Source organism: Ceratosolen solmsi, unplaced genomic scaffold (genome assembly GCF_000503995.2).
Source record: "Ceratosolen solmsi marchali unplaced genomic scaffold, CerSol_1.0 scaffold41, whole genome shotgun sequence".
NCBI classification, from domain to species: Eukaryota; Metazoa; Arthropoda; class Insecta; order Hymenoptera; family Agaonidae; genus Ceratosolen; species Ceratosolen solmsi.
In genome coordinates, this window is record NW_011948424.1 from 6,846,701 (window position 1) to 6,874,439 (window position 27,739).

At 23.7% G+C, this 27,739-nt stretch overlaps 1 protein-coding gene across 2 annotated transcripts in view; it reads right to left on the reverse strand.

Moving 5' to 3' along the window:
* Window positions 1-27,739, reverse strand: part of LOC105362629 (neo-calmodulin) — a 139,635-nt gene that overhangs the window by 54,924 nt on the left and 56,972 nt on the right. The window contains exon 1 of one of the 2 annotated variants that reach the window (XM_011500107.1): window positions 17,222-17,323. The exons of the other annotated variant lie outside the window; for it this stretch is intronic. Within the exon in view, the coding sequence (XP_011498409.1) occupies window positions 17,222-17,308 (87 nt within the window). The 5' untranslated portion in view covers window positions 17,309-17,323. Of the gene's footprint in view, window positions 1-17,221; window positions 17,324-27,739 lie in introns of those variants that run through there. 2 annotated transcript variants of the gene reach the window in all.

Genomic DNA, 27,739 nt, shown 5'->3' on the forward strand with positions numbered 1-27,739 from the left:
AGATATTAAAAGAATAAATGAAAATCCCATTTATTATAACTTCACTATTTAAGAAATCGTTATCGAGATAATTAATATTAAGCAAGTTTATACTGAAATAAGTTATCTTCTGCATTGCTACGAACTTTGTCACTTTTCCATCAAATTCTTCACATTTTCTCTTTTCCATTATAATTTCTCTATTATAATCTTGTGCCATCTATAATGAGGAATTCTAGTTTACAACTCGTTTCGGTTATCATAAACTAGTCCAGATTATCGACCGTATGGCTGCAATGAGCTGCGCCATTGATGTGCATCACGCAACGGACTTCGTTTATCTCACAATGACATCTGCGCTATTTCGATTTAACGTTTATGGTATTCTATCTTATTGTCTCACCGCATCTAAACTATAGAACTCCGACCGATAGAACATCAATTATTGATAATTTGAAAATTTATTCAGGCGCATGCAGCAGTACCGCGAACCGGTGATATGACATCATGTGTACCGCTTAATTTTAAACAATTATATTTTAAAGAATCGTAAATGTATCTTTACTATACTGGAAAATTATAACAAAAATTAATATATTTATGATATTTAAGATAAAAATTTAATATATTTCCATTTATTTATAATATGTCGTTTAATATTCTAATAATATTCTTAAATAATGCAATAATTATTTTCACAATTTATTATGTTATTTATTAAATTATTATTTTATTTTCCAGTTTTTATAAAAAATATACTAATATATATCTGTTTTCAAATAAAATAATAAATTTTCTTATATTTAACATTTGGAAGAGTTCTGATTACGCAACAATATCATTAATTATTATGCAGTCGTTTTACTTCATTCTTTCCAAACATGTTATGTTATAAACATTATACCATGATTTTTATTATATAAAGAATTTTTAAAACACTCTTAATTACATTAAAAACTTGATTATGTAGAACATAATTAGAAATGTCGTCAGTAACAAAGGAATTAAAATATTCAATATTTCAATATACCATTATTGTATATAATAATTTCTGTATCGTTTTTAATTTAAGAGTAGGATGAGCAAGTTTGTAAAATAATAAAATACTTTAAAGAAATAAATATAATGCTTTATCAACATTTTTTTCTGGATACGATATGTTTTACAACCTACATAGTATAGTTCACGTTTGCACCCGTTAATTATTTCACTAAAACTGATACTACACGTATCATTTAGTATAATATGACTTATGACTTTTATGAAATATTAATCTAATCCATAATAAGTGACACGACACTGTCGTTGATCTAATAATTATAATATTACTATCTTGAGAATTACGAGGAGCAACATACTTATCTATATTTCATTATTATATGATAATAAGAGTATATATAGTTACTGCATTCTGAATACTTTATTCAAAATTTACATTGAAATCAATTTTGTATGAATTTATATAATAAATGTAAGTATTATGAAAAGTATATTAAAGAATCTGATACGAGTGAGTAATATATTATTTAGAATAGATGAAAGAAAATATTTATTGAAATTAAAAAATGTAGCAAACAGTTAACTTTTTTACAATTCATTTAGAGCTTATATGTTTAGATTAAAGCTTTTGAAGAGACTCTTACACTAAACTGAAATTAACAGTTGACTTACTTCGTAGGAAGGCAGTCTGCCGGATTTGAGATATTTGCTTTATTTCTTTTGACATGTGTATATAATAAGATTGGTGCACTATACTAAAGATTTCTTAACTAAAACGAAAAAATAAATATTACACATGTGCTTTTAAAATTTAAGGATAATTGGAAGTCTGAAGAGAATAAAATAACAATGTATTTCACTCCGACATTATGTTGTAATTACCGAATATGTCTTTATAAAAAGATCAATTGATTCAATTATATATATTATTTTTTTCATTTCGTGATACTTTCGTAAAACTCAACTGTTTTAACAAAAATGAATTATTCAGCATCTATTACTATTATTCATCAGATTGTTACAACAGTTCAATTATGTTTTAAATACAACTCTTTGTCGTATATCATTGCTTTATTTTATTTGTTACCTATAAGCAGAAGAGACGTAAAGACTGAATTGTGTGGTTTGTTACTTGGTACTACGCTCGAAGCATAAATACACTATACGTGGGTCACTTATTATTCTTCCTTTCGTGCTCGGAACTCAGTCACATGTCATTTGTTTTAAGTAGTGATTCTAAAAAGTTTGCAAGAACCTATTCAATAGTCATAATAATTATGAAATATCTATTATTTATAATATTAATAATACTACCTTAAAAGATTCTAATGTCATCTGAAACTTATCATTATGAATATATCCCCACCCTTATAATCTGTACTATAACTAATTAGTTAATGCTATATATTAATCATATTATAATTGATATTATAATAATATTCTAATAAATGTTGTAATTTTTATAATATTTCTTGTAATATTTTTTATATTTTATATACAGAATATATAAAAATATTTAAGTAGAAAAATAGTTCGATAGTCTTGTAAATTTTTTTGAACGATTTTTACAATTTTTAATGGATAAAATAAAAGTTGTTAAAGTTTAATAGTTATAACTCTACATTTGATTAGTCTTTAGAATCTAATAATTTTTAGTTAGTTCGGTGGTTTATATTAATTATCTTGTAATATCAATTAAAGATATAATTTTAAGAAAACGTAATAAATGTCAACATATTTTGACTTAACAGATAGGCATTACATACAAATGTAAAATCAGTAGTTGCCAGACTTTTTGTTTGCTTTAAAAGAAGCATTTGTCCTTCCTTAGATTATAATTATAAATAAAATTAATCTTTATGTGCGGCTTGAGGTAGGTTGCTTAAATGAAGTGTCTCGGCCTTTGTGGTTAGTTTTGAATGTGCTTGTTTTATTTCGTTCATAACAAATACTTGGTGAAGGATCATATTAAAAGCTCGCATGTTGCACGACATTAATGTTCAGATGAGAAGATACGAAAGAAAGCATTATAATGTTATATGAGATCATTGTGTCAGATTTAGTTCATTTATATGCATATATTTTTGAAAATTTTTTTAGGTTGTGATAAGAAAAATGATAAATTTTGTTTTATAAATTATTTAAATAAAAAGAATGATAACACTTTTAATTTACAACAATTATACTTTTCATACTCTGAATTAAAATGTAAATCAGTGTAAAATACCTGTATGTATCGCACTTATAGTCGATAAAATTTTAATAATATTTTTAATTAGAAAAATTGAAAGAAAAATTACAGTAAAACTTTTTTTTTAATAAAGCTATAAAATTTTAATTAATATAAGTCTTTGTGTTAATAATGATTTATCGATATACAATAAATGATTTAACTTGTTGATCAATTGAAAAAATTAAAATAATTTTTTTTTTAAATTAACGTGAATTATGCTTTCTGCGGTATTATTTGTTTTCTAAGAATTTATTAATATTTAAACCTTTTTATTATAATTTACTTGAATTTTCCTAATATGTATTTTAATGATTTCAAGTTCCTACCATTGTTAAATTAAAAATAGTTAAACATTACATTTGGACTTTTCTTTTAAGTATTAAAAATTAAATAAGTATTTTTTTGCATTGTATTTCTTTAAATTAAAAATAAAACAATTATTATTATTGTTTTAATCATTTTTGTTAATGATTAATAATTAGATTAAAATTAAGAGAACAACTGCAATGTATGAAAATTGATTTTACGTATTTTTAGAAAGTAAAAATGTAAAAATATGTTTATACATATTTTTTGCATTATATATAATGTTTTACGGTAACTGTGGATTTTAACATTTATTTTATTTAATTTTCGATAAATATTTAAACGAATTTAGCGATGCGACTTTTAACAAAGCACGTGTAACAAAATAAAAAGTATGCGTGTAAAATATTTTACAGAAAAAATGCTACTTCAACGTTATCTGACTACGAAATATATTTTGTATTATTAAAATATAATCCAAACTATACCCAAAATTGATTATCATTTTATTTTCAGGTAAAGTTTTAACTAACTATTTACGATAATGTACAATAGTGATTTTATAAATGCAGGTCGTTATTAAAAGTAGGTCGAACACATTCGTGGAAACTACTAAATGCATATAGCTTTAATATATTAAAGAAGACAGATGCCATGAGAATTTACTTAAGTATTTGAACTAAAATTATAATTTGAAATTAATTTTGAAATAATTACAAAATTATTCATATTACAATGCTATATTTTTATTTTACTTTTCTTCTAATGATAAATTCTACATGAATAAATAATATTGTAATCGGTAATAGCTTGATTGAAATTATGTTATTATTTTATTATGTTATTAATGAAAACACTGTATACGATGCCCTAAGGCTGTAGGTAAAGTTCATTAAAAGCACGAATATAGTATATAAATGAAGATTTTTAATTATCCGATAGTGGCACCGACTTGAGTATGTGAGAGATTTATATTAATAAAATGTGCCCATACTTATAAGAGAATTAACTCTGAAAATGATGAATTATTTGTCGAAAACGATAAATAACCATATAGAATTTTTCAATAATCATTCGAATCTTTTAAGTAGAATATTTAAAACGGTTTTTAAAGTGAGATAGTTTTAAAGAGCGGTAGTACTAAAGATGAGATGATAGAGCAAAGAACTGATCGCTTAGTGTACTTATTGTTTTGACATATTAAATTCAAGCGGATTTGAAACGAAATTCTTAGCAGAAAAATAATATTAGAGATAAGGATGAATGAAGGCATAAACAATAGATTATCCTTTATCATCGCTAGTAGTCAGTTCCAAAAGTGTTTATGTTTAACGTTTGTTGTTTTACGACATTTGGCAATAAAGAACAAATAAATTCATGAGTGGATAAATTTGGTTGGATTTAAACGACAATCACAAAACTCATATAAAAAAAATTAAGTACAAATCGAGAAAAATGAACAAATAAAATAAATAAAAGAAATAGCCTTTTAAATGGGTAATTTTATCTTTATATATGTATTCATTAATATTAAAAAACATTAATCTAATTTCGATTTATGCTGATCCTTGAATTAGAGGATATATCACGGATATATCATTATTATAATCTGTAAGGTTCTGATTCACTGAATTTGTAAAGAAGTTTACTTTAATAGATGATCTTGAACGGTGTCAAATTTTCAGCAAAATTTGCATTTTCCTACGGAATAAAATTTCTAATTTAATGGCAATTTAAAAACAAGAAGTAACTTTTATCTTTTAATAATTGCGTAGCAAAAGCTTCAAAGATTCATGTAAATCGAGCATCAATGTGTATAAAATTACGCATGGATGGACGAACTTTGTAAGAGTGACGGTAACGCTGGATTGATGAAGGATTGATCACAAGCGATTAAAAATTAAGGAGTTAATCGAAATTTCGTAACCATAATCTCCAGAGTCATTCTATTTGATAAGAGAGAGAGAGAGAGAGAGAGAGTTTCGTATGCCTGAGGCATTGATCGATCTCCACCTCCGGTCTCATCGACCACGACTTTTAACCTCCACCTATGCTGAACTTACACCCATGGCAATTGCAATTTTTCTTTTCTTACTTTCATGTTTCGAGCTGTTTTTCTGAATTAGTATTTCTTCCCCGGAGTCTTCAAGCTCGCATTTTCCCACTCTTTTTATATGTAGTTAGGGATAAGAGACACCAGTAATTTCATTCTAGACTAGAAAATACATTGGGATCTTGAATTTATTATTGTTAGTATTCTGTTTTTAAGACATTTATTTTGAAATCATAAATCTTTGGATTGCAGCTGTGTGCCATAAGGCTAATAAATTTAGTTATTATTGTAAAGCATATTACTGACTTTTGATTACATAAATTTATGCATTTAGTTTCGTCAATTTCAATATAAATTTTATATTTTATGGAATAAACATTAATAAAATACATTTAAAATTTTTCATTATGGACTTATACAAAATTATGTGGAAGAGTAATAATATGTCCAAAATTTCATAAATAAAAATTGTTATACACTATTCTGATTTAATGGCAGCACTTACTAGTTTATTATTCTGATTTAAATTTGAATAATAAAATAGGTATACGAAATTGAAAACGATTCAGTGAAATTCATATAAGATTTATGAAAGAGTAGAGGTGTTAAATGATATAATATTTTCCCGTTATTAAAAGGTTGAAGAACAATTAAATTGTTTCAGTTTTATATGTATAGTTTTTAAATAAGCTTTTATACATTAGTTAGGAAAGTTTTATTATACTTTTAATTGCCATTTTATAAGTATATGAATTATTATAACAGAAATAATAAATTAAAAAATTGTATGATATATATTTTATATCAAACAGATAGTATCTAAAGAATATATTAGTCATTATGAAAAGGTGTTATAAGAAAAAAAGGAATACTTAGAAATGTTCATATTGAAACCTATTAATTTAAAATCTTTTTATTCAATATGTTATTTACAATTAAAATTAAGATATTTTATATAATTTCCGATTAATTTAAGATATATAGAATTAGTCAATATTAAAAATGAGCCATTTAAAGTTAAAATAATTTGTAAATATTATATGAATTAATAACTCCGATATAATTGTATAATAATCGATAAGATAATACTCATTTTTAATAAAAAAATTCAAAACATAAAGGTAATTATGAATTTATATAAAAATTATTTTCTTATAATTCTATGAATACATTTGTTAAAAATTCCAACTCACAATAATTATTATAATACAATTACCGAATTACTTTGTACTTAATCAAATTATAATTTTAACGTCAATAAAATAATACAAAGAGAAATTGTAATTATATTCATTATAGTTTCTTTACGCAATATTGTAACACTACGGAATATTATTTTCAATGAATAAATTAAAGAATTAATACTACATTCGCTCTAGCAGGTGTGAAGTATATTATATTATACTCATAACACCCTTCATTTTTTTTTTCTATACCACTCATTATTATTATCTTCTGTGAATGTGTAATTTACTATACTACCTCAACTATTTCCTCTCGTCCTCAAGTTTTCGGAATATGTCTTTGAGGACAATCAAGAGAGCAAATCAACAAGTTTAGAGAATGTAATTATATCACATGTATTACGAAAAACGTTGATCAAGGATTGACTAATTGATTTCCGTTTAAGAAATCTAGTAATAGTTCAATTCACGTAATTCAAGGCTATAATATTATAATTTATTCATTTGCTCCAGAAGTTTTCTAAATTACATGAATTTTTCAACAGTTAAATTTCAATATTTGCTATCCTTTTTTTCCTTCATTTTCTATACGTAAACGTTGATTATGTTTTTATTATTATACAAATTACTTACATATTATATTTAATAATATAAATTCAAATCTACATAAAAAATTGATAATTTTTTTTTAACCAAACATTATTTCCCTAAAAAGTATAATATTATTCAACTAAAAAATGTTTAGAATTGTATTATATGGTTCATTAAAGGATAAAAAATTACATAAATTATAACAATTAATATTTAGTTTTATAAACAAGTTTTATTATATATAAATTGGAGAAGTTTAATAAGCGAAACTTTCAAATAAAAAGTAATTTTAATTATTTAAAAATAATGAATGATAAAAATAAAAATAAATTGTTTTCATTGAATTAATCCATTAACAAATAGAAAATAATTTTTCTTTACATGACTAACAAGTGACCTGATTTTTCAGTTAATCAATTTTTATGAAAGTTTAAACTTTTTTAAAGTATGAAATAAAATACTTGAATGCAATACTTTTATATTTAAATAATAATCTTTATTTTTAATAAAGGATTATAGAGAACATTTTTTATAAAATATTAATAAAAATTTAAAACTTTAATAATTGCCAGAAATTTTCTTTTGTATTTCTATTTCTTGTATTTTAATAATGCTGATAAATATAATTTTTCATTTTCAGATTTTAGTGATAAATGAAATGAATAAAATCCATATTACTTAAATATTCATAAAAAATTGAAAATATTTGATCTGTTAAAATTTTGTTATATATTGGCTGTTATAAAAGATTTATCAAATTTGTGGATGCCAATTCATTTCCTTCTAAAGAAACTGATTTACTAATATTTTGCTTTTATATTGCTTTAAATAGAATAATAGTTACCTTTGTAATTCAGAGAATTATGGTATTCAGTTGTATTTTTTATAACTCTTATTTTTATCATAAACAATTTTCATTTTATGAGAAAAAACAAATATCGAAGTTGAAAGATGATTTTATATATGAAATAAATTTGAATTCAATCCAATGATGTGATTTCCCATTATTTGATTTACTACTTTATTCAAATTTTTCGGGCTATTCTTTGTATAATAAAGCAAATAATAATTTTGAAGTAAAAAATAGATATTAAAATAAAACTTTAAGTAATTAATTTTAATGAAAATTACATATATTTGAAAATTATATTTATTATTATAAAGTTTAATATTATTAAATATTGATTCGTAAAATTATACAAAATTAATTTTTTAAAATTTTTAAAAAATTTGTTGTTAAACATTCAATTATCAATTGAAACTTGCATTTTTTAATTATTTTAAACATTTAAAGATTTATAATACATTATGTAGAATGGTTATAAAGAGTTGGCTGATTATTGATGAAATATTTGTAAAAACTATTAGTGGTATTATTTGATAATTAGATAAATCAACAAAAATTAAATATGTTATTAAAAGCATATGACTTTTATTAAGATCCCAAGATAAACTATTATTATAAGTAAGTAAAAATTATTTTATAATTTTAGTTATTTTATTATTTTATAAGTATTTTATAATTATAATAATAATTCTTCAAACACATTATTTAATTTATAAAATTAAAATTTTTTTTTTATCACTGTATATATTACAAATTTTTTATTTAATCATAATTAAATATATTAAAAAATATAAGAATAATATTCATATAATTTAGTGTAGTTGCCAAGTAGTAGTTTAGAAAAATAATGAAATTCAGTGTTATAATACCTGATAATCGTGAATTTATAATAATTTTATTAAACCAACTAAACAATAAAAATAGTATATCGAATATAAAGATGATTAGATAAATATAATATTAAAGAGTTTATAAAATAGTTTAACAATAATAACATTAGTTATTGAAGGATATATATATAGGTAAATTTTCATATGTTTAATTAGAAATTGGGAAAGTCAAGTGCTTAGTTGAAACTATTAAGATAATATAACATTGGGTCTAAATAAAACACAGTAAAAGTGAATATTGTAAATGTAATTATACAAATATGGAGCAAAAGTTTCATTAGAAGATAAGTTTAATAGTTCTCAAAGCCAGTGAATAAATATGTGAATGTTATCATAGAATGTTTTGAATTGGTTATTTTTAACGTAATTGTAGAAATATATTGAGTAAGCTTCATACTTAACTTTATGTTTAAAAATATAATACATAAATTTCATAAATCTATAAAGCAACAAGCAAATTATTAATGTCTATTATATATCTACTAATGACTATTTTAGAATATTTCATTATTTTATTTTCAAGCGGTATTTCAAATAAGTAAAAGTGTACCAATAAAAAAGTAATAATATTTCAATTGAATTGAAATTGTTAACTCTAATTTCTTATCGAGTGAATTTTATTTGTATGTTAGCCCGATAATATTTATCAAATTATTATTAAATATGCATTTTATATTATGATTATTAATTGAGAAGTAATAATTGAAAAAGATACTTATATTTTTTTTTATGCCAAAATTTATATTTATATATATATATATATATACCACCATTATAGATATTTTAAATAAATTTCATGTATATTTATTACAATGGATTTTTTTAAAAACCTTGTAGAAGAACCTCGTAATTACCTCAGTTGATTAAAACCTCGTGTCAATTACATCCAAAAGTTTAAAATATTTAAATAATTAATTTCAATAATTTCACGTATTAGATGATATTTTTTCACTAATTTGGTACAATCATTTTATTACGTGTATCACCACATGGAAATCACTTTATGGATTATATTTATTTTAATGTAAAGAGAGGTTGGAAAAAAAGTAGAATGGATAATAAATAATAGTTAGATATATTCGAAATTGTTATATTCGAAACATGCCTCATTCATTTTTTAGCTAAATAATTTTTGAAAATTTAAATTACTAGCATGCATATTTTCATTATGAATTCTTTAATTTATTTTGATATGAATAAGAGTCTTTCTACCTTAATATCTCGACAATCTACCTGCCGTATTATACAAAATATTTTGAACAATAATCGTATTATATTAAAAATGAAGATCGCAACGAAAAAAATTATAACTACAGTTGAAATCAGTTGTAAATTTTAATAATGATACATTCATTTTAATAAATCGATAAGATATTTTCTTTTCGTTAAACCCTAAAGTTTAATATTCGGATGATTGTGAGTTAAAGGAGTTTCTATTTTTAAAAAGCTTTCATCTTCACATGATACATAAAAGAAATACTTGAATACAAATGATATAAGTATAAATATTGCAAGACTATTGTGTATTATCATAAAATTAACGTATTTTAAAAGTGAAAATGTATTTATATAATAGTAATTATGCGTATATTCTCTATAAGCGTAATAAAATGCAAACAACTACATACTTGATTCCTAGAAATATAATCAATAATAATTAAAATATATTTCTAAAATATTTTGCTAGTTAAACTATCAGATTTAACTATGGGATCTAAAGGTATTTTCTTCTAGTTTCTAATATTTGCAAAATTAAACTGTCAATCTTTTAGTATATACCTGGCTGACGCTTCTAAAGCTACTTGTACTGGCGCTGCGGGCCTGGAAACACAAGTATAGTTCGGTTCAACAACACAACAAACAGGATTATAACATTTGGTAAGAAAATTGAAATGAAGATTATGAAATAAAGTAGATTGAGACTGAAGTGATGAAAATTGATAAAAATAGAAATCATAATAAAATATAATATATAATTTTTATTCATATTATTTTGTCTGTAATAAAGATATTAAATTAGTTGCCTTTTGAATATATTTAAATGTCATGTTGATGGTAGAAATCATTTATCCATTTACATTTGAATAAACATTATTTGACAGAATTTTAAAGCACATATGGATACGTATAAATATGGATTAATATAGTTTAACTAGTACTTATAGATCGTTAATGTTTTAGCGAAAACATAGTATTATAAGCTCATTGAAATAGTGGTAGATTATGCAGGTGTACACGTACAAATAGTCATATAACGTCTCGTTTAACTAATACTTTAAATACATATGTCTAATAAACGTACCTAAAGTGTTTATTCTTAGGCAATTAATAATTTCTAACCTATTCGAATTAATCTTTGCTTCTCATTGTTTAATAGGCTTATTAAATTTGAGTAAAGTTGAGCTAAAGTGATTCACCTTGATTATATCTTAACATTTATTAACATACAATTTTTCTATGAAAAACACAAGTAATTAATTTTTATTAAGCATAATTTATTATTTCATAAGTAATTATTAAGCTGCATTTGTAATTTAAATTTAAAAAAAATTATATTTTAATATATTTTAATTCGCTATAATATTAAAAATTTATATATATATATATATATATATATATATATATATATATATATAGAGAGAGAGAGAGAGAGAGAGAGTTTATAGAGCTATTTTTTATTTTAGTTTTAGTTTGAACTATCTTATCTAATATTAGAATTACCATTAAATTTTCTTTATTATTTTTATCCTCACGTTGCAGTTAAATATTATTTTAAGAATTAAATAAACTTGTCTTAATCTAAATAATGATTAAACTTTTTAGTAAATATTTAATTCATTTAGAAGTTATAGAGGAATTAAAAAACCGTACATTTTTTCAAAAAATTTTTCATAAAATTAAATATCTCATTTGTAAAAATAGTAGCTTTAATACGATATTAGAATAAATGTTTCATATCAGTATATTTCATTTGAATTAATTTTTGTTTAATTTAATAATATTAATACAAGTTTTTTCATCTTTTAAATAAAATATATATCTACTTTAGTTTTATTTTTTATTAGATATCTTGACCTGTAGAAATACTCGTATATCATATTTCATAAATTTCTTAACAGAGGAAAATTAAACTATAGTATCATAATACTTTATATCTACTCTAATATCATACCTTTTTAATTATTCTACTTTTTAATAATATTTAATCACAACTGCAGATTACAATCTAGATTTTAATATATTTTTTTATTTTTTATTATTTATTTCTGTAAGATATATACAAATTTAGATGTAATTTATAAAAAAGATATGCATCCTATTATATTTTTGTTTTGGAAAATATTGTTGTAATGTAAAATATATTTGGTACACCTAGAATTAAATAAATAGAACGTTTAGCATTGATACATATTTTTATAATGTTAATTTGTTTGATGATAATATTTTGTTCTTTTTCTGATAAATAATATATGCGCCTTTCTACTTTGGGAAATTATAATGAAGTAATATTTAAATATATTATCCACTAATATACAAAATTTACTGAAATCACAAAATTTATAAGATTTCGTATTATTTAATTATTTTGTAAACATCTGAGATATTTATAATAAAGTAAAAAAACTATTTAAAAAATTCAATAATATTAAATTTAACTATAATATATATTCTGTGAACTAAAATAATGACATTATTTCATAAAATATTTTTAAAAGGTAATTGTTATTAATATACGTTAGACTATTTGAATTACGTGATTTCATATGAAGAAAGATAATAGTGGTTTCAAAAAATAGATCGGAAACTATTTTAAAATGACACATAGATTATAAAAATATTGAAAGTTTATAATTCTATTCTTTTAAATATTTTTAAATGAAAGTCAGTAACAAATTGTCATTCCACGGTTTACAACTCAAAAATAAATTACATCTTATTCTTTATAACAGGATTTATATGATTACTTCTTATTCTTGAAGTATTTGCAATTTGCAAGTGCAGTAATTTAAGACAGGAACAAATATTGTTTAATTCATTAACTAATGTTTAATTTTATAGCATCTATGATTTTTTATTTATTATTTTATATCCTTATTTTGTGAGAAGTATTATACTAACGTATTTCTTTAATGCAAATTTACCGCTGAATATTTTAACCAAAATCTAACATTCTATGAGTTTCAATATTGAATGAATTTTTATTTGGATTTTGTATGTTTAAGTGTGCGTAGGCGCACGCGCTGGTTTGTCTCATTTGTATGTACTCGCGTGTGCATGTGTGTGCGCCTAAATAAATAAATGAATATATATATATACGCATATGTAAGCTTGCACAAACATACATGCTCATATTTATGTAAAAAATATTAGTTACTATTTTTAAATTGTCTGATAATAAAAGATAAAACTTTAATAGATATATATTAATATATAAATAATATATAAAAGCGATTTATTAAAGAAATAGATATTGCTCAATTATATATAGTAATAAACTTGCAAAGATATTTTTTTAATTAACTGATAAGCATATGTGGTTTAATATTTGTTACAATTTTTTTGTTCTTATTTTTACTTCAATTCACTTGCTATCTTTATATTTCCCTCCTTCGTACCTTTCCCACTCACTCACTCACTCACTCACTCCTCCCTCTCTCAATTTCTATCTCATAGTCACTGTTACTATCTTTCTATCTCTCTAAAGTTCTCTCTAGCTTTCTGTTAGTCAGCTCGCTAAGCTGGTATGTGTACACGAATCGATAAAACGACTTTGGCCCGCCTGCAAGACCTGGATTTTCACAAACGAGTGAGAGAACGTATTAGGATGCAAGAAAAGAGCAGTTGAATAACGAGTAATAATTATTTTCAAAGAATTTTTGTAAACACTATTTTTATATTGTACAAGATTAATAGAAGTAAATAAAATTTTCAATGAAAATAATTTAATGCGTAATAAGCAATTGTAATGTAAGTATTGGATTTTTGATTGAAATTTGTTTTAAAATAAAATAATCATTGCTATTCAATATTATTTTAATATTTTTTCATGTTTGAGAATAACTGATTATAAATTCTGTTCAATACTTCTAGTAAAACTAGAAACTTCAAACTTTTAGTAGATTTAATATAAATTAAATTTAAACAAAATTAATTACTATAAAAATGTTTGTTTAAATTTAGCATTTAATAATTTTTATTTGAAAATATTTTTAAAAATAAAATAAAATTTTATTCTTCATTTATAAGAATTCTAGAATGAAGAATATTTCTAATTAATCTTTATATTATTAGGCTGTTTATTAGAATATACTGTTTTAAATTTTTTTAAAAATTCACATAAAATGTATTTTATATTAATAAATAATATTAACTATGTTACTATAAAAAACTAATTAAGTTTTTTCTTAAGTGATAAACAAATCGTTATATTAGTTATCTATCATAATAAATGTTCCTATAAGGTTAATGAGCTCTCAGAGATTATTGAAACTGGACTGAAGTATGCGAAGAGAGAACAAGAGAAAGTGGGAGAGAGCGGGAGAAAAAGAGAGAGACTAGATAGATTTTTCATGATCGAAGTATTTTTATAAAGACGAAAATACAGATTGCATACTAATGTTATTTGTAGTGAAATTGAGGATTTCCAAATTTTATTATATGCATGTAGTATATATAGTTGGAATATTTTTAAATATGTTATGTGCATGGATACTTATTGTACTCTTTTTTATTTCAGTTTCATATGTGAAAAGGAAAAAGTTTCAATAACAACTTAGATATTTTTGCTTCATATATAATATGTTTAATTAAAAATTGATTTTAAAATAAATTTTTCATAATCGATACTGTTAAGAAATCGAAATTGAAAATAAATCAATAAAAAGGTTAGAAAAATTAATAAATTAAATAAGAATTGAGAAATGAAATTTCGGTATGTTACATTTATACTAATTTTTATACAAATTACTTTTATCACCAAGAAAATATTATGAAGTACAATAAAATTTTAACCAATACTTTTAGTATCATTAAAAAACTTGCAATATTATATAATGCTCTTTTTATTAAAAAACATTAATTTATTAAACTGTTTTATTTATCCTATGTTAAAAAAGTAAAGTTAAATTGGCTAAACCGCATTCTATAGTTAAACATAAATACGTATTATCTTATTCGAAATGAGAATCCTTTATTGACATTGTTGTAGGTAAACAAATTTCAAACATCATTAAACCATTTATATCTATTTTGGTTGCCAAGTTTATAAACAAATTAATTCGCATATTACATTTTTCTAAATAAGATTTTCATTGGAATTGTTGGTTATAATATTATAGAGAGATGTATAAAAATTTTGTACATGATAGTCGTAATACTTTTGATAAAACAAATTTTTAATTAAATATCTCATTTTTTATAATAAACTTATATTTTTTACAACCTTAATTGATTTTACTAGGATCTGAACAAATGTACAAAAGCTAATTGGCATAAGTATGAATATTATTCCAAGTAGAATCTCTCGTACAGGGGCATATAAAATATGAATTTATATAAATATTTAAAACAGCCACCCTATGATAAAGATAAAGCTGGATAAACAGCGATTATCTAGTAAAGTTTTATAAGCAAGTTTTATAAATATATTTCATTCAAATAAAATTATTTTTTCATATGTTTCGTGTCACTGTTAAGACTATAATAATAATAATAATAATAATAATTTACAACTTACTATTAATATATTATTTTAAAATTTATATCCTAATCTTTGTCTTCGATTTATCAATACAGGATGTTTTATAAATTACAAAGCAATTCTATGAATTGTAAAATTAATTATAAATTTGTATACAAAGCAATGGGTGTTTTATATTATATATTAAAATAATTAAAACTTTTGGGGTCGATTAATTTTCCTAGCGCTCATTCAATCTGTTCTATATATATCAATAATTAGTGTTTATCAAATATGAGAGGTAAATGTGCTAAAAATATGTTAATTTTTCAAATTGTATAAATAATGTTAATTCGCTATTGTAATTTTGCGCAAACTATTGTAAATGTTTCTGAGTGGGTAATAGGCAAGATCGACCTTACCTATATCTTCCTATCTTCCTAACAGTTTAATGTTAGAGAGCTCAACCTTTCATTAAGAAAAATAGTATTAGCATTTATTTTGAAAGGAGGAATTTAATGTTTTTATTACCATTCGTTGCATAAAATAATAAATGCTTCAGAATAACGATAGCTCTCGCGTGAGAAAATGTTGTTGGATTTCGTTCTCTGATTATTATAGGGTTTATATTGACTTTATTTTTTATCACGCTACGCGAATACGCTATAGTGCTCGCCTACCAATTATTAAAAATAAGTGCTAAAGCGCATGTGTCCATTGAATTTTACGTATATGCACGTAATTCAAAGTCCATTCTGCGAAGTGTCAACTTACACGTGATCATATAAAGGAATTCAATTTGTCGCTGTGCATTAATTTACGGCGTATTCTATTGATATCAGTCTGATGATAATGGAAATCTTGCAGCTACAATATTTATCTTCGATATTGGTTGTTTTCCTTCAGCAAATATTGACATTTAGGATCGACTTTGATCAAACTCGATATGAACTGAATAATATTTTTATAGATAAATAAAGGAAAAAAATATTTTGAATATTTATGCTTAAGATCGTTGAGTAAGGAAGATATTATAATTCAACGATTTGAGAAAGAGTTATTTAGACGCACGCAAGGCGAGAACTATCAATTTGTAATATGCATTACATTAAAAGCATGCTTTTAAAAACGTAAGGATAAATGAAATGGTCGTGAAAGTCGTCGAGTTTTGAATGTAGCGAATAATCTATATTCTATAATCTCACGACGTGAGTCTTCCGTTTGCTCTCGTTTCAAGCTTATCTCTAGGTGATGAGGAGCGGCAGAAACAGCGAATCTCGAGCGGGATAATAACTTGGTACTTGATAGGACGAGGCGCGGATATAAGATAGAGACAACTTTTGCGAGCACATTGGTATGCATGAAGAACGAGATGGGCATGAAAAGGCTCACATAATTATAATAATAAGAAAATAATGTGTCGTAGCGATAATGGGGCTTGGGAAATGTTGGATCGTTACCTTGCTCCTATTACGCGGTGCAAAGTCCTCTTTACTGGGCTTCCTCCTCTTGTCCTTGAGTATCATCCTGGCAGCGGCGAACGCCATGTTTTCTCACTGCGAACTTCCCTCGCACCTCGCCAAACTCACCCGCTCCGCCCTCACGTAGGATCTCGGTCTCCTTCTCCTCTCGGTGGTACTCCCTCAGCCCCAGCCGTGCCACTTCTTTCCCTGGCTGTTCTCGGCTGTTCTCTTACTCCTCACTCCCAGTCGATGACTTCCAGTCGTTCAGTGGACCCTCAGTAAATGTAGGAGTATCGTCGTTCTGCCGACGAGGTTCGGCACTTGTCTGCGGATGCCGCCCAACAGCCCCACCGTACATCTGTTAGGCCGCTTCTCGATGCCCTTACTCGGCGTTGTTGTGCTGAGGTGGCCGCTGGTGCCTCTGGTACCTCTGGAAAGCCGATGATGCCGTTGGTGCCGAAGGCTCCACTGGACGTGGAACTTGGAGCTTGAGCTACGTTCTTCTCGGCTGATACCTTGGTTCCAACCTCATGTTTTCGGCTTAGCTGCCGAGACTGCGGTTAAAGCAAAATGCCCATAGATCTCTAAAAATAAAGCGCACTGTTCTTTCCCGGTTATTCTTTTCGCTGGTCGCGAAATTAAATACATGTGTGTGTATGTGTGCACGCGCACGCGCGCGCCAAGAACAGTGGCTGCTGATTTTTTCTTTAAGTCTTGAGTCGTGACGAGCCTTTAGCTAAATGACATTCCGTTTTTTATTTAAAGCATAAAGACCGTTGTAGGATGAAAATTGGTTTCTCTGAACGAATGTAACTTTGGCAATTTGTTTTAGCAACTAAGTATTGCTTTGCACTTATGATAATTAAAATATTTTACAACTATTATATTCACGATAAACTGTAGCGATGCTCGATTGAACGGTCAAGCGTTACTTCGATAATATATGATTTAACAGTGTAAAATATATTATACCATTTTTAGCGTATTTTGATGATGTTTCCATCTTTCGGAGATTGTTCAAAATTATTTTGAGGTCAATTCTTAATGCTTGAAATGTACTACGTTATCTTGCATATATGTATTGATTTTTAACTATAAAGTCTCCGATGATATAATTTTTGAAGTATGTTCGCAATAAAAGTACTCTAAATAATAATGAATAATAATAATAAATAATAATACGCAGTAGTAATAACACTTTTTATTAGTATAAATATGACTTTTATACATGAAATATTCTGATTTTGCATGAAAAAATGTTTAGCCAATGTGTTAATAATTTATAAAATGTATGCATATAGTTTAAATAAGTTTTCAGGGTTTTGCGTATTAAAGTATATATCATTTATTCATTATTTATTTATTATTATGTACATTATATTATGTATTATATTCAGTATCACTATCGAATTTCTGTTTCACAAAGTCATCGCAGTTTTTATTTGCATTCGGTACTTTGTAAGTGATGAAATTTATAAAAATTATATGTTATATTTATAATATATTTATTATTAAAACATACAGTTTTCAGAATTGTTTATAGAATTGAAAAATATAAAAACTAACATGTTCTAAAAAATTTTATTCAATTTTACTCATTCTTTATTTAATTTTATTCAATCCAAAAAAATAGAAATAAGTTTTAACAATGACATTAAACTTGCGGCGTGAAATATAACTCCCTTTAACAATGTGCATTTTATACTTTAAATGGACAAGATAATAATAATGACCTGCTTATGAGACAAACACGTTCAAGAATAGAACAAAAACTTAATTTTGAATATCCAATATTATTCTCCTAATTTATAAGTCAGTCGATGATTTTTTTATTTTGTCTATAAATATTTTAATCTAAAAATTGCTTTGTAAACAAAATAACCAATAATAATATTCATTTAATAAACCTGCGATACATTTATATACCCTATCATAAAAATATTAAGAATAATATAACCGAATGAAAGTATTCTTATTCAAAAAGTAATTTAATCTTAGATTGTATATTCCTTTATAGAATAGAGCGAGGTCTTCGACTAGATACATTATGTTTTTATGTACATTTTATTTACACTTTTTTACAGCAATGTTTAAATCTTAAGTATGATATAAAAAAAATCCATACCGACTCTCGTAATAAGGAAGCTCTATATTATCATTGTCTATGCGAGACTTTTTTTGACTGAATACTTATTTAATTTATTCATAAAAAAATTTACTATATACACTTAATAAATATACTCATCGGTTGGATGTTTATGTATTGGTTATAAAACTATCACTTCGAATGCAATCAGTTATATCGTACTACATAATATAAATTATTTCAAAATATATATGGGAAATTCGATTTTATTAAATGATAATATATATATATTTAATAATTGGACTACAATTTTTCTCTCAAAATTATCCTTGGTTAATAATATTATAATAACGTAATTAGTAAAAATAAAATAATAAGGCTTAAAATGTATCAATATATTTAAAGAATAGTATTTTGTTCTGAAGATAGGCCATAATATAGGATGACATCTAGTATTTTTACTAATTCACAGAATTTCGTATTCGGATTCTCCTAATTGAGTTCCGGAAGTCAAAGCCTCAACGTGTCTAAAACATCGTTACGTGCGCCGTTCCACCCTCGTGCATAAATTGACACCCACACCTGCACGTATATTTCTCTCCATCCCGTTCCTTCCCGAACACCACCCAAGTGTCTTTACATCATCTCTCTTACTTTATTCTCTATTCATGTTTCATTGTAGTAATCGCTTCAGCCTCTCGTTCGCCCACGCAATTAAGTCTGATGTAATCATTTTTTCTCTTTAAATTAGAGCAAGCTCGTAATATAGACGTAAATACGAGCGAAATATATGTAACGTATTGCAAAAAGAGTTGAGTTTAATTAAAATTTTTCGTTATTAAAAATAATGTTATACTGCTCGTCTTAATCTAAATTGATAAAGTACAATTGCATGGGTTGGTTTCTTATAAATTTGCGTGTTATTTTTTTTTTTTTTTAGTGATGTATGTAAAAAAAATAAATATTAGTTATTGTGCATATATAATATTATTTTGCAAAATTTTTTGGTAAATTATAATTAATAGTGTGTGTATTAAAATTTCTAAGAAACTTTGTAAGTTAAAGTTTCAATGTATGACATTAGCACGTACCAGCTTTACAGATTTAGCAAAATTATATTGACGATTAAGGTTATGTCTAATAATAATAATTAATACACTATGATAATTTTAGTGATAAATGTAATGTGCTAATAATGTAAGTAATACATTCAGTAACACGAGCAATTTATGCAAGTTCGACAAAGTAATTCTAATATCTGACTTCATGTAAATGTGATATAGTGAGGCCAAAAACACGCACGCTAGATAAAGCTGCTCAAGTTGATAAATAGGATATCTATATATAATATTTCTCATTAGTTGTTTATAAAAAAAAATAAAATTATGCAATGAAAATTTTTTTATTAATAAATAATTAAATATAAAAAACTGATTGAAGATTAAGGGTACTGAATATTTTCATGTACTTTACAGATCAATCGTTAACCATTAGAATAACTCTATATTTCAAAAGTTATATTTTATAAAAGAACTACACTGTTTTAAATAGAAAGCTATATAACTTTTTTTAGTAACAATTTCTTTAATAATACATACGCAATACTTATCAATAAATTGATACAAATAAAAATTTCTTATTTTGTAAGGATTATGAAGTATTTTATATTCAATTATCCAAATTAAAAAACATTTATCTCGAAAAAGTGATGTCGAATTTAATGTTATCTCTCATGCAAATTAGCTTCTAGTGATTAAATTATATTACAACTTAATATTTGGTTGATTTTTTCTCTGTCTTATATGTATATATATATATATATATATATATATATACACATATACATATACTCCTGATATTCTCTATCCACTTAAAAAAGCTGTTAATAAAGCATAATTAGACACCTGTCTAATTACGAATAATATAGGAGTTTTAATAATTAGCAATTATTTCGTGTAAGTTATTGGTAAGCTTGATAAATCTAATATGCGTTAAATTAATAAGGGTTTACTTTATTCTTTCGAATTATAAAATAATTTCTAATTAAATATGCATTTTCAATAAGAATGAAATTATATAGTTATAAATTATATATACATATATTGTTCAAATAGTTATTGATATACTTTAATTTTTTGCAGTCATTATTAAATATCAATCAACTTTATTTTATTTGAAATATGTTTACTTGCAATATAATATTAAAAAGTATAAGATCTATTCTAAGATGAAAGAGATAATACATTTATAATAAAAATTATAATTCTAATATTTTCAACAGTTATCCGAAAAATATATGAGTAATTTAAATAAATTGATCATTATATCATTTCTTTATCAATTTTATCGTTATTTTATCATAGTGGCTGATCATATTGAGATTTTCAAATCTTTTTAAATAAAATATTCACATCTATCGCGTATATATTATTATAAGAAATAAAGTTATATAAAAATACATTTACTTAAATATATATATTTGTGCATATAATATAATGTACTTAAGCATTTTCGAAAAATGTCCGTCCATTAATACTGCACTATTTGAAAATATAAGCTCTGCTGCAATATAATAATCGATCAAGAAAATGATTTGCATTATCATCCTATCAATCTTTAGATCGGATCACGCAATTCACCTTGAAAATACTTGCTTAAATTGAAATCATTAATAATGGCTAGACTAAATTAAAAATTACTCTATTAAATAAAATTTTAGTAAAAAAAAATTAACGATATATACAAAATTATGTATTTTAACGTATAAATTTTAGTTAGTGGAGATTAATTAAAATTAAAACGCTGAATGTTAATTATATAGGACATTTTATGTTCATGTATTTTTAAATGTTATTAGAGCACATAAATTAGTTACCACTAAATATTAGTTGATTTATAATGTTCCCATCCATAGTTATGTAGTAAGTAATGTTCATGAACAGAAATTTTTTATATATACGTTATTTAAAGTATATTTACGAAAATCTTCTTATTTCAATGATAAAGTTCATAAATATAGAAAAATATAAAAGGTCATAAGATAAAAGCATTGATTATAATTGTATTGGAAAATAATTAAATATGTTCTGCATTAATTAAATTACTAGTGTAATTGATTCATTATTTAAAAGAAATTATATTTTCCTATAACGAGACCAATTCATGTCATTGAAACGTACATATTAAAATTGAGTTGAAGCATATTTTAACTATTCAAAAAATATTATTTTATTCAATTTTATGGAAGGACAAATTAGTATTTATAAGTTGTATTGGCATTCATTGCTGTAGTTAATTCAATTGAAGTTTTAAAGTGATAAAATAATTATAAATATCAATGGAAAATGTATAGAAATTGAATTAAAAATACGAAAGAATAGTGTATAGCTGTAACTGTCTGTATGCAACTTATTTTGATAAAATACAATACACCGTATTCACTTTGTTATTGGATATCTCTTAATAAGCATTATAAAAATAAAATTATATAAATAAATAGATGCAGAAGCACTAGTTTATGAATATGGAAACACTATTTTTGAGGCCTATTTTGAATATAGCCTATTAACTATTTTTTAATTTCATTTGATTTGATTTGAAAATCTAATTTTATTATAACATTTATTTTGATTCTTAGCTTATAATTTTATAAGCTAAGAATATTTATATATTTATTTATACTCATCTAAGTTAATTTTGTTTACATGTATTTCTAATTATAGTTTATGTTAATTTAGTGATTAGCTCTCGATTTTCATTAAATATTCATAAAAACCGAAAATTTTATGGATTGCTTGTATATTTTCACTTTACAAAAGGAAATAAAAAGCATCGCGAAAATCAACATTTCCATAACGAATTTTACAACTACTATAGAATCAGCTCATCGTTATTCTTTTCATTATTCATCATGTTTTTAATATAAAATCACTCTCTCACGCTTCATCTTTCACATTTTAAGAATTATAATGAAAATGAATTTTTCATAGTAGTTTTAGTGAAAATCTATATTACCTGACAAATAAAACTTTCTTCCGAATCTACAAGAAAATCGTTATTTAAAGTGTCAATAGAAAAATTAACTCATGTCTATTACTATAATGTAAATATTTATTTCTCTAATATTGTTATTGTTAAACCAATAAGGTATATATGCATATAATATATAGAATTTCATAAACAATTTTCTAATATCGCTTTCTTTATTAAAAAAGTTCCTTGAGCTGATATGCTATCAAATTATAAATTTTTTTATTTCAAAATTTTGAATTGAATTTTTTAATCTGATTCTTTTTCAATTTTTTGTTTAGTTTAAGTAACAAATTATTATAAAATTACGACGAAAAACAAAATTATGTATTTTTTTAAATTGTATACAATACAATGAATATTGTAAGTAATTTTAATTCAAATTAATTTAATTATTATATATATTTTCAATATATTTTTTTTGAAACCCAATTATCATGTTCAAAATATTAAATATACAGACTAAAAGAATTATTTCATTGAAATCAAATAAATGACGTATGTCTAAAAATTTTTTTATCAAAATATTTTATTACCTTTATTCGAATAAAATAAAAATAACATTTAAGTTATTATAAACAGTAATATGATTAGTAAAACTAAATCTTTTTATTGATATATTTTCTTTAGAATTGAAGTCTGATATTTTAATTTCATATATTTTTTATTATAAAGTTAAAAAGAAAATATAATAAGAAATGCTTAATGATATTTTTAGTAAATCGCAAAGTTCTTGTATGAATATATGGTTTTTTTTCTATTTCATTTTCAAGTTTTTTAAATATCAATCAAATATTTTTATGATGAAATATCGTGAGAAACGTTGTATTACTATTTTTTAACTCATGTTGTATAATTTTACCTAAAGTTTTATTATAAAAAAACGCGGTGCATTTTGTTCAAATACTTACTTTGTAATTAATATAAATCGTTCGTATAATTAAAGATGGTTTGATATAAGTTATACGTAGATATAATATAAAAAATATATAAAAATGTGCAATAATATTACTGCTGTACACTTGGTAATGTCTTAATGTTGTAAACAAAATTGAAATTAAGAAATACACTGTTGCATTTATTAATTTCAAAATCCTATGCATTCTTAAAGTTATTAAGTGTATATAGATTTTTGAAATATTGAATAATCTTAAGAATAATATCATATTAATTATAAGTATAAATAAATAATATGTTACAGTATCGTTCTTTAATATTAATTTATATTGAAAGAAAATTTAAATAGAAATATGTTGAATAGATAGAGATGAGCTATTCAATTGGAAGACTATGAGCCATGAAAAGAGAAGATCTTAAACGAATGTTAAGTGCTGAAGTAATGAAGTAATGAAGAAATGAAGAAAAAGTTTCATAGTATTATTTTTATGAGCTTATGTATTGTCAATTCAGAACGTATAAAAATATAATATACAAGGCATATATGCCAGGTAATTTAAAGCTAACTTTATTTTGCGATTGATGTCCTTTCTAACAAAGTTACCTATTACCTATGCATGTCTTTTTAGTGATTTTTACCATTCGATTAATAGAATAAATTTTTAAAGACAAGTAAATTAAAATTTCAAGTACATAAATTAATTTACCGAGGGTGTATTTTGAAAATACAATTTTTTTCCCCCCACCACATATCTCTCGAAATGTCAAGTTTGCCCCACCGATCTTCAGCTCTTTATTTGCCAAGTAAATATACGTGACTCTATCGTGTAATCTATCGGACAAACATTCACAAAAACGAAGTCAGTAGGGTAGTAGTATTGGCCTCGCATTATATCGCTCATGCTTATGGGTTAACAGCCTCCAGTCACGCCTCAGTGGCCTTCTTCCTCTCCCTGGAAAATAAATTTCTATCCGATTCGTGCGTTAATTCATTGTTTTATAACATTATTACGTGCGAAATTGCAAGTTGTTTGTATTATAAGGACACATGCATTTGCATGAAACTGTAACAACTTGAAGTATTTATGCATTTAAAGACTTCATCAGTCAACATATATCGAATTAAATAAAATTGCGATAGAGGCTTGGTAATAAGAATTTTGATACTTTATAATTACTTGATATTAATTTTAATGACATTTATTATAAAATACTTTATTACTATTGCTATGTTCCTAATATTTTTATATCATTCAATGATTAACTTTGGATACTTGTGTTCTATTACGTTGATTTTGTAGATTAAAAAATTTAGGGATTTGATTTATTGAACTATGTGCAAGTAGAAAACTTCAGCCCTAATTATTAATTATTATTATTAATTATTAGAAAATATATTTAAATTTGGAAGCTTAATTCATATGGTATACTTATGTATAGTATAATTTTGAAATTTACAATGTACAGGCCTCTACTATGTAGATTTTTATTCAAAAAAGTAAAAATTAATAACTACTCCCGAACTCTCGAAATAACTTAATTGAATTGAGAAAATTGTTAATTATATATTGTGCTTTTGATCCTTTAATTGACTTTATTAATAAAGTGTTTAAAAATATATAAATACAACTGTTGAAGTAATATAGAATGATAAAATTGCAATGTTCATGAAATTCTAATAAAACTTAAAATTTAACGATTAAAATTCTTTAGTAACACTGAATACAAAGAATTAATTTATTAAAAAATATCTCTCATAAATGTTTTATATATTAAAAATGTTATTTTTTATGTACTTCTCGCAATCCCTTCGTGCCATAAAAGAATATGTATTTTCTTTTTTCGTTTACTATATTTGATGCATGCATTTAGATAAAACTCGTTGCCTTGAAACAACATGTAAATAAAATTTGTATTTAAAATTAAACAAATAATTGAGGTATTTATGTTTTTTGATATTGTGCATTAATTAAAAGTAAAAAAATAATAATTTTTTGATAAGATGATTTTACGACAATAGAAAGTAAATTTACATTATATTATTTTAAATACTACCTATTTTTTCTGTTTCAAAATGTAATATTTTTTCATTTTCAAATCCATCTAAAATATGATTTTACATGGTTGATGTTTATGTTTTTTTAAGAACAATTAAAAAATATTTTTTAATTCTTAATTATTTTCTAATATTCTTTATTTATAATATTATTTTATAGGTCAAAAAATATAAATAGTATTTTGTTTATTTTGAATAAATGTAAAATCCAATCATGAATAAGCTATAATAAATTCTTCTAATAGAATGTGAATTTTCATATTTTAGTTATACTAACACCTGTTTACGAAAGATGTGAATAATATTGTATGATATATATCATAAGTACATGCCAAGCAATAGAATGGTAATTAATTTAAATAATTTCTTAAAAAATTTCATACGAGTATATATTCTTATATCAGTCTATAATATCTTATAAATTGTTACCATCGGCGGAGTTAATTTACTATCAAGTCTCTATTTATAATTCCTGCAAGTTCCGTAAAGTCCTTAAAATTATATTCAAACTTCAAATCGCTATTCTAATATTATTCAGGCAAGGCTCATTCATTTAACTTAGATAAAATTTTATATTGGACTTATTTAAGATAGTAATTCTATTCACTTTTTAATTTAGTGAAATTAAATTCTCCGTACCAAACTTACTTTTTTTCTTTCTTTTTTATTATAAAGAACTGACAAAACTTTAAATTTCTTGATATGATTAATGATAACACTATATATATATTTATATATATATATATATATATATATATATATATATATATATATTATTTTTTTATAGTCATTAACAATAGCACTCAACTACAAAAGAGGATGAAATAATATTTTAATATTCTTAATCATTTGTTCGAATTTCATCAATCGACTTAAATAACGTTAATACGTTTTCAATAGAATAGGAACTTAGTATAATGTAGTCAGATATATATTTATTAATATTTTATTAAAAAACTGGTATAAATTATTATAACGTATGATTACGTTTTGATTAAATATACTTAGAAAAAATATGTAAAAAGTATATAAAGCAGAATAATTTTATAATCTCAAAAGCATCATTAATATAATTATGAAAATAAATATTAATTACATTAAATATTTATATATACTCTACTGTTCCTTGCCAAAGTATTCTACGTTAGCATACATTTGAAATAGTTTTAAAACTTAATAATTATTCAAATCTAAACATTAATATAATGACATAATTTAAGTATTTCACATAAATTGTGTAATTAATGAATTTCATTATGATCCCCCCAAGTAATAACGCAAACGTATTGTTTAATGAAAGAGATGAATGTTTCAGCTGTGGAATGTCAGTAAAAATAATGACTCCGTGATTCAATTGTATATGAACTGAGCTTGTCAGGTGCGAAGTAAATTATGATCTTGGGAGCACCCAAGGTTTATTAAGCGATATTAGATTTGCACTGATGGG